This window comes from Delphinapterus leucas, chromosome 2 (assembly GCF_059928025.1).
Source record: "Delphinapterus leucas isolate spDelLeu-1000000601 "Yukka" chromosome 2, BTC_Dleu_Yukka2, whole genome shotgun sequence".
NCBI lineage: Eukaryota > Metazoa > Chordata > Mammalia > Artiodactyla > Monodontidae > Delphinapterus > Delphinapterus leucas.
The window spans coordinates 82,643,400-82,661,449 of NC_143130.1; the positions used below are offsets into that span (position 1 = coordinate 82,643,400).

Consider the following 18,050-nt stretch of genomic DNA (forward strand, 5'->3'; position numbering starts at 1 on the left):
TATTTTAATATGTATGCAAAAATCGTCACAATATATCTGCAACTATAAAATTACAAATGCTTTCTAGAAGTAACTGCATTTCTAGTCATGATAGAAAAGGGTATTTGTAAGACATGTATAATGAGGTAAGTCTAAATAAAATAGAATTTGAGTAACAGATGCTTTCATATCTACTGGCCATATACACCAATGTAACAAGGACAACTAATGGACCAACTTAAGAGACTGTTTTTTAGTATGTTTAATGGATGAGAAATTGGTAATGAAATAAACATTTTAAAAGATACTCTGGATATTTCACTTTACATCATAATTTTGGCACTTCATGGAACATTTATTTCTCAAAGACCAGAAGTGGTATAAAAGTTCCACAGGTTTTCCACATACCTTGTAGACATTGTTCTTGAGTACTGGCAAACACTGAAACGTAGTGAAATAAACATTCCCGTGTATTTGCACATGCATGCAGTAGTCCAACAGTTATACTTTATGAATTCTCATAGATGCTATCTTGCAGTGTTTGTTTCAAGCACTCTCTTCAGCAGATCTTGTTTCAGATTTAAGTCTTACAAATTCTTTAGCCACATTGTCACTGGTCCTCTGCGAGAGGATTCTAAGGATAGTCAAACCAGTTTCATCCATAGAGACGTTTTTCAATAGGGGATACCATGCCCCGTGGCTTCCTTTTTCTGCTATGTTCTGGAGCTGAATTACTGTCATTCCGATAATTCGATCTTCTCTGGCAAAGCAGTAATCTTTAACTGAAAGGTGAAGTTCATAGGCCCGTGGGCGGTTTTCTTTACTCAGAATGCTGTGTGGATTAAAAATATGGATTTGGAGCATTTTCAAATAGGGATCAATATGGTTCTAATAGACTGTTGAAAATTTTATATACTGCTCAGAATATTATATTGGCAAATAGAGTATCATTGTCTTTGAACTCTGATGCAAATATCCCTTAAATTTTACTTAGATTGTATTTACATAGCTGTCACTCTGCAATCGGACTTAAAAACTCCTTCCTTCCCTAGATGGAAATAGGAAATCAATCTAAAAATGCTTTACTGCCCTGATGTTAAGGATATTAATAGAAACTGGAATTAAAATATTATGTTGTAAGTAATCATTGGAGGCAAGGTCTCCCCAGTGATACAGGGGTAGGAGGCGTTACTAGGGGTCATGGAAGCTAGGCCAGGGGGGACGGGTACCTTTTGGAAGAACTTCTGTGCCATTTCAACATCCGTTATTACAATTTCTTTTCTTTACCTCAGACTCCTGGATACGCTATTATATCTAGGAGCCTTTTCTCAGGGGAACACACTGCACAGACTATCAAGCACTATTCACAAGATGTTAAATTGCATACAGATCTCCAGAGTAAATCAGTTCCAGCAGAGCCTGGTGCTTCAATGCCAGCTCTTTCCTGTGGCAACAGTTAGACCTGTCAAGATTGGGACTGAGGATGGCCTCTCCTAGTAACAACCCAAGACAACTTAGTGCAGAACTGAACCTAATGAAGAAGGCTGAGTGGTGAAACTCTGAGGATAATCCTTCCCTGCCCCTTATTTTAATTCGTCCTCAGATAGTCCTGACTTTTTAATGAATGCACATCTATTCCTCAGCAGTACAAGCTTCCAAATTCCTTCCTTTTCTAAGTCATTTTTTCCGATCAAACATTTTGCCGAGTCAGACTTTTGTTTCCAGGTGACATTTGACAACTAAACTGTGTACTTATTTTAAGAGACAATCTGAAATAACATACAAGAAGATGGAATCCTGGGGGGTAAGAATAGAATGGCAAAATATGATAGGATCTGGGTCTTCTTGTGAATTAAAATGAGTCAAAATGCCACCTTTTCCCAGAATTGTGGTCTTGGTAGCTCACAGTGTTGTATCTGAATTTTGCATTATCCAAGTATTCCTAGAACCTTTTGGAAGACTTTTCAATTGGATCAAGGTTTTTGTGTAGTTTGGAGGAGCAGATAGGTGGAATCTTGTGAGCTGGTTTATTAGCAGGCATTATTAGTGGGATTAATCTGTTAGAACCCTTTTAATTGATGTGGTAGGACAGTTAAGTTTTAATGAGTGGTAACCGAGTGAAATATTGAGAGAACAGAGTGCTGCAAGGTCTCTGGGAAATCGAGAATGCAAAATAACAAAGAATCAAACCAGTAAGGGACGGTTTGGTAAGTGTGAATGCGTGTGCATGTGTATGAAAGCCCCTAGGGCTTGGTCCTGTGTCCCTGCTCTCTATCTCTGGGTCAGCTTATGTAGATTTGTAGAATTAATTACATCTATATGCAGATAATTCTCAAGTTATATCTAACTATGTATTTAATATTTCCTCTTGGATGTACTGTAGGCATCTCCAAATTAATAGATTTAAAACAAAATCTTTGATCTCCTCATCGCCTGTCTCCATTTCCCCATCTCAGTAACTCAACAGCTACCCAATTGCTTATGCCAAAAACTAGGAGTCATCCTTGATTTTATTCAGTGCCAGATAGCTTCCGTTTGCTCCAACTGGATCTACTCTCCATCCTTCTTCTTGTACTTTGCAATACAATGCTGACCTGTAAGGACTACACACATTGAGTTTCTCCGTGCTGGCTTCCAGTTGGGTTTGGCCAAAAGGGAGCGTCATTAGAAAATCAGAAAAAATGATGAGTGAGGTCAGACTTTATTTCTCTGGCTTCTTGCATGTGAGGCTCCCTCAAGTAGGCTGTTTCCCTCCATTGGAAGGTCACTCTCCTAATAAGGTGATTGACTACAAATGAAGTTTCACAGTCCCGATTTTAGTAACTGCTCTTCCTCTCCTATAGGCACAGGAGGGGTAATAACCTGGCTATTACTAGCCCCAGGTTACATCACTATTGCTCACAGTCCCTCTATTCACACATCTTTGTACGTTCCTTTGTAAATATATGTCTTGAATTAATCTAAATTGAATGTTTTTGGGAGCCTAATTCATATACTCTTTCTTTCATATTCTATCTCCAATCTACTGTAAATTCTATAGGATCTCTTAGAACTCCAAAACATATCCAAAATATTTCCACTTTTTTCCATCTCTTGACTACTTCCTTCCTCCCTAAGACTATCTGATCAGTCACTATTATCTCTTACCTAGACTACTGCAGTAGCCTTCTAACTTATCTCTACTTGTTTGGTCTTGCCTTCCCTACAGTTACTTCTCTATACAGCAAACACAATAATCATTAATGATGTAAATCAGATTGTTCAAACCCTCACATGAAAATACTTCAATGTCTCCTATTGAGCTTAGAATGTGACCCAGGCTCCTTTACCACTGACTGCAAAGCCCTGTGTGATGCAGTACCTGACCACCTCTTCAAATTCATTTTATCTCACTCCCTTGCCCACTACATACTGTTTCTTAAATATGCCAGGCATGCTCCTGCTTAGAATCCTTGCACTCGCAATTTTCCTTGTCCTAAAATGCTCTCAACTCTCTTCCCTACATGACTGGTTCTTTATTTTCTCAGGCTCCTATTTAAAAGGCACATGCTCAGAGAGGCTTCCCTGAACACCCTGTCTAAGCAGCCAACCCATCACTCTATTGCATCACCCTGTTTTAATGCTCTGCTTAGTACTATCATATGATAACTTTATTTATTTATGATGTTGCTTATCATACGTTCTTTACCTCTAGAGAGTAACTTCCACGAGAGCAAAGTCCTCCTTCTACATATATCCAATGCCTATACTATTGCCTGATACATGGTAGGCACTGGACAAATACTAAACAAATGGAAGAGAACTAAAAACAGAGCCTTGTTCATTTGCCTTGGATCAATGATGAACAGGAATCCTTAAACCCATAGGTTTTGCTTTCCTTAGCAAAGCCCAGTGCCATTCCTACCCTGTGAGTCGCTCATAAGTGTAGCTCTACAATGCCTATTGCCTGGTTGAATAAAGGAGTCAGGTCATAACTTACAACTGAAATGTTTCGTTATATTTTGGTGACCATGTGTTGCTTTTTGTCTTTGTGCCTTGTTTTCTCTTCTTGTCTCCGAGGTTGGGTCCCAGCATACAAACTTCCACAAAGGGGCGGAACGTTGCAGTGGTCTGCCAGTTTAAGTCATTAATAGCAATCACTAAAAACCAAAAGGAAAGAGACAGGAATATAAAGTATTAGCAAACCAATGTGTGGAATCCTAGACTCTCCCTTTGATCCTTAGAGTGAATTTTTATTTTTAAAAATGATGTATGAAGTTGTAACTTGCATTTGATAGCACCCTAACCCCACTGACAAGGAAAAACCATTTACTCTCTGGGCTGCACGCTTGATGGCGCTTTCAGCTCTAAGCCATGTGGCATTGGGATGGCAAATGTTAGCTGTAATTGAAATGACAATCATTAATACTGAAAAGTTGTGATTCTTGTTTAGGTGAAAAAATGATGCTTTTCATATTAAAATTATATGTTCATCATAAAATATTTAGAAAATATACAGAAAATAGATTTAAAAAATATATAATTTTATCACTCAGAAGAAATGAGTTAATATTTTGGTATGATGTTTTCAATCTTTATATATAGAATGGGATCATAATGTATTGCAGTCTTATAAGTAGCTTTATTTTTTAAGCCCATCATGGGTAGCATTCTAATTTATTATATATTTTCCAACAGCAAATATTTCATTATATGTACATTTCATTCTATATTTACCCAGTCACTTGTTGTTGCATATTATGGCGGTTTCCTAATTTCAGGCATCATAAATAATACTTAAATGAACATTCTCATACAGGTTTGCTCATCCTTTGATGATGATATCCTTAAGGAATTGTCTTACAATTAAATTTGCTAATGTAAAAGGTTGATAAAACTTTTACCATTTGATATGCATTGTCAAAATATTTTTCAAATATATTTAGTGACACTGGAATATATAGTCATGCCCACTTTTCTGTATGATTACCAGTACTGTATATAATCTATTATAGCCCATAGCAGTATTACTTTTATAATACAAAGCTACATTAGGTAATGCAATTTTAAAATATGTTAGAAGGCCATGGTTTTGATTAAAGTAGATATTATTTAAAGTGACTAAGTCTATAATAATATAAAAATAGAACATGGTTCTATTGAGGAAAGTATTAATCATTAAATTATATCTTTGAAATGACCCCTCTTTTCAGATTGTGCTTTTACAATATAAAACCAATTGATTCAACCACCCATTTAAAAAAAATCAAACAGTTGTTGGAAATCACATAGAAAAAGTAGGTAGATTATGTGCATAGTAAGAACATGCTGACTTAACATCTAAAATGTCATTGGCAAGTTGGAGCCAACCACAGCACCAATGTTCAATGTATATCATAGCCTCAACCATAGAGAACATGTTCAATGTATACAGTTTTGAAATGTAATCACCAATGTATTTAAACCATTTAGATATTTCAGGTAATTAAGTACCTGTGCCATTCATTTGTTTCAGTTTTAAATCAAAAGTTCTAGATTCCTGAAGAAATTCCGAGCATGCCCTGAAATCATTTCATATACATTTTTAAAGAGAGATTCAAGAAAAAACATTTTTGATATAATCATTTCCAGAGGTTAAAGTCTCATAGGCTGTTTTATCTACCTGGACCCGAAATATACCTTTTATAGTGACTTTATGCTCTCCTGTTCCTGGGGTGGCGGTGATGTCCACATGAACAGATATCTGACCCACTGAATCTCTGGAGGAGGGACCTGCAAATCAGCAAAAGTTTACTGGCCTGACCTTTCAGACCACTTAACAATGGCCATCAGCACTCTGTGCACAAGGGACTGTAAAGTGTGATCATAGAAATAAATGGTTCTTTTCGTTAACAGCACGTAATAGATTTTGATAAATGTTCACTAAATTAAATTTGCTATGCAGGTTTGAGGCTTGGGTATAACCACATTTAGCCCATTTAGCTAAACTTTCATATAGTACTCAGATACCTTAAGGCACACTCTTAGTATTACTATTGTTTAAAAAAACAAAAAGGCAGTTGCCTTACTAGGCACTTAATAAAGCTCTCCTCCGTTGATGCTTACGTACAAAGATGTATCATGCCTTTCATTCCTTTGTGAAGTGCTTTTCTTCAGTGTAGCACACCAGAGCACCCAGGATACAAAGCTGGCTCTACAGAGCACCTGCCCTCACGAGGCCCACACTAGACCAGGGGAGAGCAACATATACACATATTGCTGTATATAGTGTGATACATTCTAAAATAGATACATTTACAAGGTCGACTGATGGTATAAAAAGGAGTAGTCAATTCTACCCTGATAAACGTTAGTCAAAGGTTAAGAATGTTGTATTGGAAAGTGCCTGTGATTTGGGGTCAGATAAGCTTGAATTCAAATCATAGTTATGCTGCAACTGGTTCTGTGATTGGAATTTGCTATGTTCTCAAGTCTTGGTTTTCTCATTTGTAAAACAGGGATAACTACATCAACTTCATACACACACACACTTATCTATTAACATATCATCTATAAGCATGTATATTTTTTTCACAAATAAAAGCACATGCTCTAATTATCATTTACCTTGCCTTTGTCTTTTCACCTAAAAATATATCAAGAAGATCATTCCATTTCAGTATACATAAAGCTAAGCCCCATTCTTTAATATAGTCTGGAATATCACTGCATTAACTACAAAGTCAGTGTTCCCTGAGTACTTGCTTAAAAATGAATCACTAATCTGCTTACTAATGAAAACATTAAACTATTTAAAACATTTAAAATAATGTTTAGCCTTTATTCCATTATACGAACATCTATTATTTATTTAACTACACTTTGGTTGTTTCTAATCTCTCACTCTTATGAGCAAAATGTAACAAATAATTATTTTTCATATTTACAAGTTTATCTATAGTATAATTTTAGAAATGGTATTTATTTGTCAAAGGTAGGTGGAATTCTAATTTTGCCCCATAGAGATTTTAACCATTTACAATCTATATGAGAGTAATAAGAATCTTATTTTTGTAAAATAAATGGCTAGTGACCAAGCTGAAAATGAAAGGTTCTAAGAGACTTCCAATTTCTAACTTCAGGAAATCACTGGATTTCAGCCGGAACCTCTTAACAGGACGTGCTGAGAAGAGCTGCTTCACCACAAGCAGCTCTCTCACCCACACCCCACCCCAGCCATTTGATAATAAAAGAATTGAAAGATAGTAAGGGATCACTTTGGGCATTAGCCAAGGGACTGTTCATTGTTCTGTGGGAAGGGAAGAGCGGCAATGTTTCCTTTTCCTGAGGTGAAGGAAAGAAAACTCCAAGAGAAGTACTCCTAGACTCTGGAAGTGCTAGCAAGATGAGCATTTCATTTTTTTTTTTTTTTGCGGTACGCGGGCCTCTCGCTGCTGTGGCCTCTCCCGTTGCGGAGCACAGGCTCCGGACGCACAGGCTCAGCGGCCATGGCTCACGGGCCCAGCCGCTCCACAGCATGTGGGATCTTCCCAGACCGGGGCACGAACCCATGTCCCCTGCATCTGCAGGCGGACTCTCAACCACTGCGCCACCAGGGAAGCCCAGCATTTCATTTTTTAATTGGCTGCCTACTTAGCAGACCTGGACATGGCCCAGTGAGGAACAGCAAGCCACAGAGTATGCCAGTACCTTCCCGTCTGCTTAAAGTCATGGTTGCTGAGAAATATGGCAGATGCCTCCTGAATGGCCTTGAAGTGCCAGAGTTGGGGACAAGAGAGGGATCATGTGTAGGCTCTGGTTTTATCAGGGATTGTCACAGACGTGGTAAAGAGGCAGGCCTCTCAAAGGAATGTGCTATGCCCAGGTGAGGTGCAGCAGGAAAAAGTGGCCAGGTCTCGAGTCTTGGAAGAGTTCATCAATGCCCTGGGGAACTATTTGGAAATAAGTTTCACACCAGCCAGTTCTATCAATCAAGCATGTACTATCCCTAGGAGAAGGAGCTGGAAAAGCTCTACCACTAACTGAATAGATAATGACCTTTAAATAGATAATGACCACTAATGGCCACCATTGAAGTTTATTTATTTATTTTATTTTATTTATTTATTTATTATTTTTGGCTGCATCAAATCTTAGTTGCGGCACACGGGATCTTAGTTGAGGCATGTGAGATCTTTCATTGTAGCATACAGGCTCTTTGCTGCGGCTCATGGGCTTCTCTCTAGTTGTGGCCTCCACGTTTTCTCTCTCTAGTTATGGTGCGTGGTTTTCTCTCTCTGGTTGTGGCGCGTGGGCTCTCTAGTTGAGGTGCACGAGCTCAGTAGTTGTGGCGCGTGGGCTTAGTTGCCCCTGGGCACGTGGGATCTTAGTTCCCCGACCAGGGATTGAACCCATGTCCCCTGGGTTGGAAGCTGAATTCTTCACCACTGGACCACCAGGGAAGTCCCCAACAATTGAGGTTTAAATAAAGAGTCATCTTTCTCTTTTCTCTCTTTCCTTCCTCCTCAATATCAGGGAAACTACGTCCAGGAGAAAGAGGAAAGGTACACATTACAGAAGCTCATGTCTTCCTCCACCTCCTGCTTCTACTGCTAGAGTCACCATTTCCCCCTGCTTCTGTAGAAAGGAGAGCTTTATATCCAGTAAGTGATTAAAACTTTAATGTGAGCAGAACAAGGTCTTAGAACCTGAATAACTTCCTAATAGTGCAAGTAATTAACATGGTACGTACCTGGGTGTCGATATCAATGAGGGAGGTGTGTATGCAGTAGAAAGTAGGGCTCATAAGAGAAGCTGGTAACACTTTTTGGAAAAATAAAATAGTTTGATATCATTCCTAAACTGGTGACATATTTATGATATGAAAAATAGAATATATCTTCCCATTATTCAAGTCTCCTTTTGTGTATTTCAATAATGTTTTACATTTTTCTTCACGTGAATATTAAACATTTTAAAAGCTTATTCCTAGTTGTGGTATCTCATCCTATTTTAAATGGGACCGTTTCTTCCATTATATTTTATAACAGGAAGGCTAGTGATTTTTGTATATTTTTTTTATTCAGCCAACTGAATTTTTAATGAAAGATTTACATTTACCCCTTTTGAGTAAATGAAATACAATCATATTATTTTCAGTGAATGACACTTCTCCTTTCCATTTTTTATACCTCATATTGTTTGCCTTGGCTAATTTTATTAGCTTATGTTTCTGATACTATATTCCATTGACAGTGTTAGAAGTGGACATGCTTGTTATCCTCCATTTGGCTCTCCAAGTTCATTTTCCACCCTTCTCTACTCTGCCCTTAGATGGACAATTCAATGGTCTCCTCTATACTGTACTGCCGCTGAGAAGTCCTGGCAAGGCAGGGGAAGGAGGGAGTAGAGTCGGGTCAGGTATTTATTTCTTTAGTCTCCTTCCTGTGGGGTCACCTTTTGCTGGCTGAATCCTGCAACCAAAAATCAAAATTCCCCTCACCAGCCCTCAATAGGAGACAGTCTCTTTCCTGGTTTTAGGAGCTTCTTCCTCCCTTGTTATTTTTGTTGCAGGGAGGTTAGTTTACTATTTTTTCTGGTCTCTTTATATCCAGCCCATATCTTTGTCCATAGTTTCTCTGTTAAATCCTTCTCAAATAATCTTAATTGAGTGTGCCATCTGATTCCTACTGCGACCTTGGCTAATAGAGTTAACATCTTTGATTTGCTCATAACTTTAATGGAAATGCCTCTAGTATTTTCACAATATTCTCAGGTCTTGAGGAACATTGAGACAATTTTTTTTGGTGGGGGAGACAGGACATAAAATATGGATACTCACTACTTAACTGTTATCATGATGGATTTTACAGGGGAGAAGATGCTTAAGGAGACTCTTGAAGGTTGAGTTGAAATTCATTTTTTTTAGACAAAGGAGCAGAAAATAGCATGCACCCACATGTGGATGCATAAAACAGAATGGTGTGTCCTGGAAATTTGCAAGGAGTTCATTATGGGTGGAGCAAGCATAGATGGAGTAACAAGAGGAAATGTTAAAGAAAATGTGGGTCCTCTGAATGCCATTTAAAAGTTGTTAGACAAAAATAAATAAATAAATAAATAAATAAAAGTTGTCAGATATTATCTTGGAGATACAGAGAAGTCTGTTAAGTTTTTGGCTATGGGTGGCATAGTCAGACCTAGATTTTGAAAGAATTTGTCTCATCTGTGTAAAAGATAGATCATTTTTATCACCCTATTCCCTTCTGGAAAACCTCCCACTTGCATCTTATTACATCTTGAATCAAATCCTAAAACCCAGCGCCTTGCAAGGATACTTCTGATGACCTTTCCTTCATCTGCACTTCTGGTCCACGCTGTTGTCTTTGGCTTCATTCTTCAGAACTTTCTTCATGTTTTCATCCACTCAAACCACATGTTTGGAACATCCTCCCTCCATTATCTTATGAAGCTCTGTCCAAACACCTCTAGTGTAAAATACTCATCTTTTATTATTCTATAAAAATAATCTGTAGTTATCTTCCTGATTTCCTCAAATACTATAACATAGTATAAAAAAAACTGGGCAGTGAAATCAGACTTCCCTGATCATGAATCTGGTCTGTCACTCATTAACAGTTTAAAACTCCATAAACTTGCATTTCCTTATTTGTAAAGTGGGGATACACCTACCTGGCAACATTATGGTGAGGCTAAAAAGGGAAAATTTTGAAAAATATGTAGGATATTATGTGCCTTGCACATAACAGCTATCTGGTAAATGGATCCAAGTTTATGATGATAATAATTCTTAAGAGTATTTCAAAGTTATTAAATACCTCAAAGATTCATAGAAAAATTATGGAGAAAAATCCACTGATGCTATAGTTATCTAAATCAAATACTGCAATAAGACAACATGAGTGAGTGGAGTTTTCCCCAACAACTTTGGAATTCTTACTTTCTTCAGTAAGATTTTCTGGGCTGAGTACGCTAGGGATGGAAGGTTTTTAAGAGCCCTCATGTTGAATGTCTATTAGGGAATGTTCTTCCCCACTACGATGTATCAATAAAACCTTTGATTAATCAAGAATTCAGTGAAATGAGTTTTCTTGATTACTAAAGGTTTTTTGTTTGTTTGTTTAACTATTGTTGAAATCAGAGTAAATGAGAGATGGTGTCTCAGCAACACTGAAAATACATCCAGATTGTGTATTTGTCTCTGTTGTTACACCAGGGATCAGAGCCTGCTCAGCACCTGGGTTTGTGGTTAAGACTTTTATGTGTGGTCTAATATGTATTACTATAAATAGTAATGTAGCAATGGCTGGTTTCTGCCCAGAGTAAACATCTAGAAATTATGGTCAGGAAAGTTATTGATTTAACAGATTTGTAACTGAGAAAAGCCTTCCATCAGAGCACTCACCAGGAGGTACCATTTCTTCATCTGAGTTTCTAACCAGAAACTTTACCAAGGTAATTTAAAGGCTTTAACTCTGTTGTTATGGAAATTGATTTTTATTAGAGAATATATAAAAATTGAATAAGGAAAATATGTGGTTTCTGTTTGGTGCTCTTACTTATGGAGGAGAAATTTTATGCTGTTTGAAAACAACTAACGGCTAAAGAAACGTGCCTAAAGCTTTTTAAAAGGTACTCTAAATGCATGGATATGTTTTTCCCTTTCCCAAACTGCTGCTCTCTCGTCCTCCACTTGTACATCCCAACTCTGTGCGCGTGTGTGTGTTTTCTAAAAAGATTTGGAGGGCTGCATTGGTGGGGAAAAGCATGTTGAAAATCAAACTTATGTACTCAGCAATCCCTGAACAATCTTGTGGAACCTCTTGGGTGGAAACATTGACTAGAAAATACACATTTCCTTTTCTAACATAAAATGTGAAATTTACTGCTCAACCAAGTCAAACAGTCTTGAGAGCTGCCTGCTTAATATGGTACAACCTTAAAAAAGTGGAATTAGGAATGTGACCGTCTTCTGACAATTCTGAGTAGATGCAACTAGTGTAAAAGGTTTTATCGTTATTACAGTTATTGCTTAAGAGTCATGCTATTCATAAGTGTCTCCTGAGAACTGCAGGTTTGTGTTTCCATGGCACAGTGTTTATACCACTCCTAGCACCTATGTTATGCCTAGTATTGTAGTTACTTATGCAGATATTTTTCTTCCTAACTATAGTCCATAATGGCAGGAAGCCTCTATTCATATTAATAATCCATACTTCTTATCTCTAATTCATACAATAAACATAATATTCTTTTGATACATATTAAATGGCCAGTGTATATTTATTCATTGATTAAACATGCAAGCAGTCCTCACTTTGCACGGGTTTTCATGTTCCATGATACGCCTGGATTTCAGTCCCCACAGTTTAGTTAAATAGCACCCATTTCCCACTGACACATTCAAATTTCAGTTATCATGGCCTATTGAACGTGTATCATTGCCTAAAGTACAAACTTTGTTGCTAGTTTCTCAGTCCACAAATCATCATTTAAGTAACAGATAGGTATTATCATCAGCAACCAATGACATCACTTCTTTTAAAGCCTGTTGGTGATTGGTCACTGTGCCCCTGTCCAGTTCACACATAGCCAAGTGTGTAGTTGTGTTGCTGCCTTGTTTTCCAGTGGTAAAAACCTGGATAATCAAAAGAGGGAATGAGCCAGAAAAGAAGAAAGTGCAAAAGAAAGGAACAAAAAGTGATAACACTGGAGTGAAACTTGTATAGAATGTAAATGGATTAAATAGAAAAAATTTACTGACCTTGTGAATGTTGACATTACTGCCCATGCCGGGCCCTAGAGAAGCAGACAAGGAACTTAATGAAAAGTGACCGTATTGACATAAATGAGAAAGAAGATGAAGATGTCCTAGTAGAGGTGACATTGGAGAAAAACTTCACATTAAAGGAACTCTTAGATATGTTACCGCATCGAAAGCAGGAAGGATAAACTGCTGGTGACTGATCCAAACTGAGGAATGACAATTCACCAAGGCACAGAAAAGATGCTTGCGCCTTATGGTTATGTGACGAGAAGAAAAAGGCAAGTGCTGTTCAAACTACACTCGATAAGATTTAAAAAAAAAAACGAACTGCTTTAATTCTCCATGTTTCTAATGCTTCCAATTACAGCATATTAAATAGATGTTTTCTCTTTTTTCATTTCCCTATACATTTATAGCTGACAGCAAAAGATTTTGTGTCTTTTGACAGAATGTTTTCAAAAGTCTTGGTAGAATTATAGTTTTCCCCATTAATTAGCAAGATTGCTTTGAACAGTTTCAGTTTGCACAGTTATTTTTATGATTGTGCATATTTGAGTTGATTCATTTAATACCTTTGCAGTTGCTGAAACTGTGGAAGCTGCTTAATTGAGTCAGATGTGATCTACATCTGTGCTGCACTGTGCAATAGATTTTTCTTCCCAGTTGGTGGGGTTGGTTTGCTATAACCTTGATCTGATCCATCTAACGTTTGCATGGTGAAATCTGTTCACTGCCTATCCCTGAATAAAAATGGTATTGAATAGAAGCATCTTCAAGTTGAAGAAGGTATATATCAATCAAGCAGTTATTTTCCAAAAAGAGAAGAAAAGGTAACATACAAGAGATTTCCACTTGTGACGGAATGAAATATGAAAATAATCTAATATGGAGCTTGTTATTCATCTATTTAACAATTTTTATGAGCATTTCATGAAGATTTAATCAGAGGCTATGCCTGTTACATAATCTTGCCTATTCTAAATCCATAGAAATTAGGCTATTGTGCCTCAAATCAACATCTGGGTCCCTAGAATGTGTCCATTGTCACCAACGTTATTGGATCCTGAATACCAAACTCTCTATTCAGGAATGAGTAACGCTCATGTGAGTAAACATTGGCAAAGGGCAGGAGGATGAAAGAACTGATTGTTTAATTTGAAGTTCTCTTTAGAAGAGCAGCTTTTGATAAAAAGCTTTTTGATAATAGATCCTGATTACTATCAGATTATAATATACCATTATATAAGCACCCCTAATAGAGTTAGTCTCTCACCCAACATAATTTTAGTACATTCTGTGAATGAATGATTTAAAAAACATTTAGTAATGATTATTCATGTAATGTTTTAAATAATTACCTCCAAGTCTCAATTAGCATCCTGTAAAATATTAGATGAAAAATATCACAGCTGCTCAAGTCATTTGTACAAGTTTACCAAACTGCTTAAGCCCCTGACAAAGGGGTTTGAATCAGTCCTCAAGGGACTTTGCTGGGCCCCTCAAAGGAAAGGTGTGGTGAATTCATGAGGGATGACCACTCTGGCAATGTCATAGTTCAGTATCAGCTGACCTGCCCTACTTCTCCTCCCACCTTCAAGTCTAGGGCTCCAGGTGGGAGTAACTTACCTCCATTCAGCTTTCTAGGTCGTTAGATATCATCAGAGGTGGTAGGAGTAGAATAAACCAGGAAGTGGCTTGACTTAAGCTCCATTCCTTCTCTTATGCCTTTTTTGCTTTCCTCATGTTCCTTCCTTTTTGTTTGCTCATTATCTCCATGTTATTTAAGATTTATATTTGAAGTAATTCATGGTCATGATAACAATTATGGGTACAATTTTTGACTACTTGTGTGTGCCAGGCATTGTGCTGAATGCTTTAAGGATAAGATCTTGCTCTGATATCAGATAAAGGTATCGTGTACATTTTATAGATGGCGCAGTTGGGCACGGATGTTAGTTACCTGTCAAAATCAGTAAACGGAAAACTGAAATTTGACCTCAGATCTCTGACATGCTGTGATGTTCATTGAATAGCTTCTCTTCTACTCTTTTGCCCTCCCCCTTCCTTTTTTCACATCAAAGAGGAGAAAGCAAACTGTCTTGGTGGTTTTGTCTTTTTTGTTGTTGTTAATGGCATTTAAAGTCTTGGTGAACTGAAAGGCAGAAGAAGATGTGAAATCTAAGACAAAGAACATACTGCATAGACAGGAAGCATCTATGTATCTTAAAGTTATTTTTGTGTGTACGATAATATTTAGTTTTCATTTGCAGCTTTTTATATTAAGCCCCATGGTAATCATTCAAATGTATATTGAAATTAATTTTGTGTTCTGGGATGTTTATGGTTTCATAGCTCTCTGTGTTTTATCCTTAAACCTACTATTGATTGAAACATCTTATATTGTTACTTTATATCAGTGAGTTTCCATGCTATAGCATGCTTAAATGTGTGGCTGAAAAATTAATCAGTGATTACTAAGATTTGAAATGTGTCAAATCCTGGAAGTAAGTCACTATGCTAGTTGGGTATCCTTTTAGAATTGTTTTGGGAAGTTTAGTTATCTTAACCTGAAATATTTTAGTATTGAAAAATATATAGTTTTAATGTTAGAACTAGAGTGGGCCTTGGAAACTATTTGATCCGATATCTTTGTTTTAGAGGTAAGGAAGTTGAGGCTAAGTGTCTTGTACAAATTTCCATAGCTTGGCAGTATCAGTGGTGGGTCTTGTTATTTTCAGTGAAGGTCTCTTTCCACTGACAAACTAGCTTGCCTCTAAAAAGGTCTTCTGGGGCTTCCCTGGTGGCGCAGTGGTTGAGCGTCCGCCCTTCGATGCAGGGGACGCGGGTTCGTGTCCCGGTCCGGGAAGATCCCACATGCCGCGGAGCGGCTGGGCCCGTGAGCCATGGCCGCTGAGCCTGAGCGTCCGGAGCCTGTGCTCTGCAGCGGGAGAGGCCACAACAGTGAGAGGCCCGCGTACCGCAAAAAAAAAAAAGGTCTTCTGGAATTCACATAATGGGACAGACTTTCAAAGAATAGTAGAATTTGGAAAGTAGGTAGGATATGGATATGGACAGTCACTGCTGTTTTTTCCTGGTGGAAACTCAGAAGTGGCAAAAATCAGAAAACTTTCAGTTTTGACTAGTGCCTAAGAATTATTATTTCTAATCATTATCTATTTCACCTGATCTGTTAGCATCTCTCTTTTAAGATCTTTTCATTAACACCATGACTACTAGCAAACACTACTACATGGAGGAGAATGAGATGAGAAAGATTACTCTCATAAGGCAGTACGTATTCACACCATATAAATCATTGTTGGTAGGAAGAGACTAGAGTAGGATACGTTTTGAGGGATGAGAGCTTTAGGACATGTCTTTTCTTCTTGGTAGTCACTGAGGATGTCAATAAACGTAGTAGTAGATACTGAGCTAGTTTAGATAAGTGAAGTCAGGCTAGGGGCTATGCACCCCACAGCTTCAAATGATTGGAACTATCAGTAACCAAGGATTTTTGAGATGTGGCTAAGGGTAATCCAGTTTACTTGAATGTATGATGTGAACAGATCTTCTTCTTTGAGGATAAATATACATATAAAATTCAGGGGCTTCTGAAAAAAAATTCTACAGCACAAGGAAAAGGTAACAATATCTCAAGGACTCGGGCAAAAGCCTATTGCTGGAAGTGATGCTCCTGAAGAAACCACAATGAAAAATGGAGTCATAATCAAACGCATAAGAAAAAGCAAATTTCTTGAGCTTAAAAAAAGCCCTCAACTTTTAAAGAATTCAATTTGTTTTAGAAAAATTAAAAAGCACAAACTATACCCATGTATATCCAGGTGAAAAGGAGAAGAAGAGAAGGAGAAGGAGGAGAAAAAGAAGAGGAGGAAAAAAGGAGGAACAGGAGGAAGAAGAAATGTATCCAAGAAGAAAAGGGAAAGAATTTCAGCTGGCCTGTAGTTTTCCTCACAAAATAAAAATCAGAAGGAAATGAGCAGTGCCTACAAAGTTATGAGGGAGACAGTCTATAATCATAGAATTTTAAATCTAGGAAAGTTTCTATGTATGAATGAAACAAAATGTAATTCAAGAGCCAATAAAATTTATTTTACACACACACGTGTGCATGCACGGCGCGCACGCACGCGCGCACACACACACACACACACACAGTTTCCCCAGAGACTATGACTTGGAGACATATTTCAGCCAAAAGAACCTCAGACTGGGGAAGTTGTGTTGTAGAAAGTATGTCAGTAAGCAAGAGCATGATTTAGATAAACTATCAGGTGGATATCAAATGGATATACCTTCCTTATTAGATTTGAATTTATTATGGCAAGCGTAGTCTTATTTAGTTTTATATTCCCAGTGTCTTATCTCTGTGCATGGCATAGTGAAGGAGCTCCATAAGAGGAGAATGAACAGAAATTTGGATGATGTGTGGATTGAACAGGAAGGCAGGTGTTAGGAAGGGATGAACTCTTTAATGGGAAAGTAATTGAAAAGTTCTCTTCGTTTTAGTGTTTTAGTGTTGTGTAAGTGAATCAGTGGTAAAATAATGAAATTATAGGCGTGCTTAAAGCAGATTTTCCTTATCAAATAAATGGGTATTGATCTATGTCTGGCTTCCATCACACAGAAGTATTCTCTCTCAAGTCACCATCTTTGCAGGAAAAATGTGCAAATAAAAACAATTCATGTGAAGAGATGACTATGGAGTTTAAATTTGCTTTGTAGCAGCTTAGAGATGCTCATGGCAATCCCTTCATTATAGAGGTTCTGGGAGTTTGGGGTTGTGGGTATTAGCTATGGAGCTAGTCTTACCTTGAGTAAAATTTCAAATTTTAGAGATTTTATACATATTTTGCTAAATTTATTTGTAAGTATTCTTTTACTCCTATTTTAAATAGGATTCTTTTTTATTTCACATTCTAATTAGCTATTAGTTTTGTAAAGTTATGCTGTTGAGTTTGTATATTGATTTTGTAGTGAACGATTTCATGGAAAAGCCTTATTTGTTTCAGTAGTTTCCCTATAGAATTGCTTATGCTTTCTGTGTAAATAATTATGTTGTCTGCTTATAAGGACTTTTATTTTCTTTTTCAATTCTCTTGTTTTTGTGTAGAGAACAAGATGATAATCTCCCTAATTAATTTTATATGTATATAACATTGAGACAAAAACTTAATATGGAGAGTGTAAAAAGAAGACCTAGCTAAACTAATTTATATATATAATACAAAAATTCTAAATAAAATATCGATAAAATGCAACCCTATCACCGAGTAGGGTTTATCTTAACAAGAAATGGTTGTTTTAA

The 18,050-nt window shown here is 37.2% G+C and overlaps 1 protein-coding gene across 1 annotated transcript in view; it reads right to left on the minus strand.

Annotated features, from left to right (window-relative positions):
- Positions 1-233: 233 nt before the first annotated feature.
- UNC13C (unc-13 homolog C) overlaps positions 234-18,050 on the minus strand; it is a 385,689-nt gene continuing 367,872 nt past the window's right edge. Inside the window, exons 26-28 of the mRNA XM_089906237.1 lie at positions 5,638-5,730; positions 3,959-4,118; positions 234-811 (exon numbers count right to left, since the gene is read on the minus strand). Of these exons, the coding sequence (XP_089762363.1) occupies positions 526-811; positions 3,959-4,118; positions 5,638-5,730 (539 nt within the window). The 3' untranslated portion in view covers positions 234-525. The remainder of the gene's footprint in view (positions 812-3,958; positions 4,119-5,637; positions 5,731-18,050) is intronic.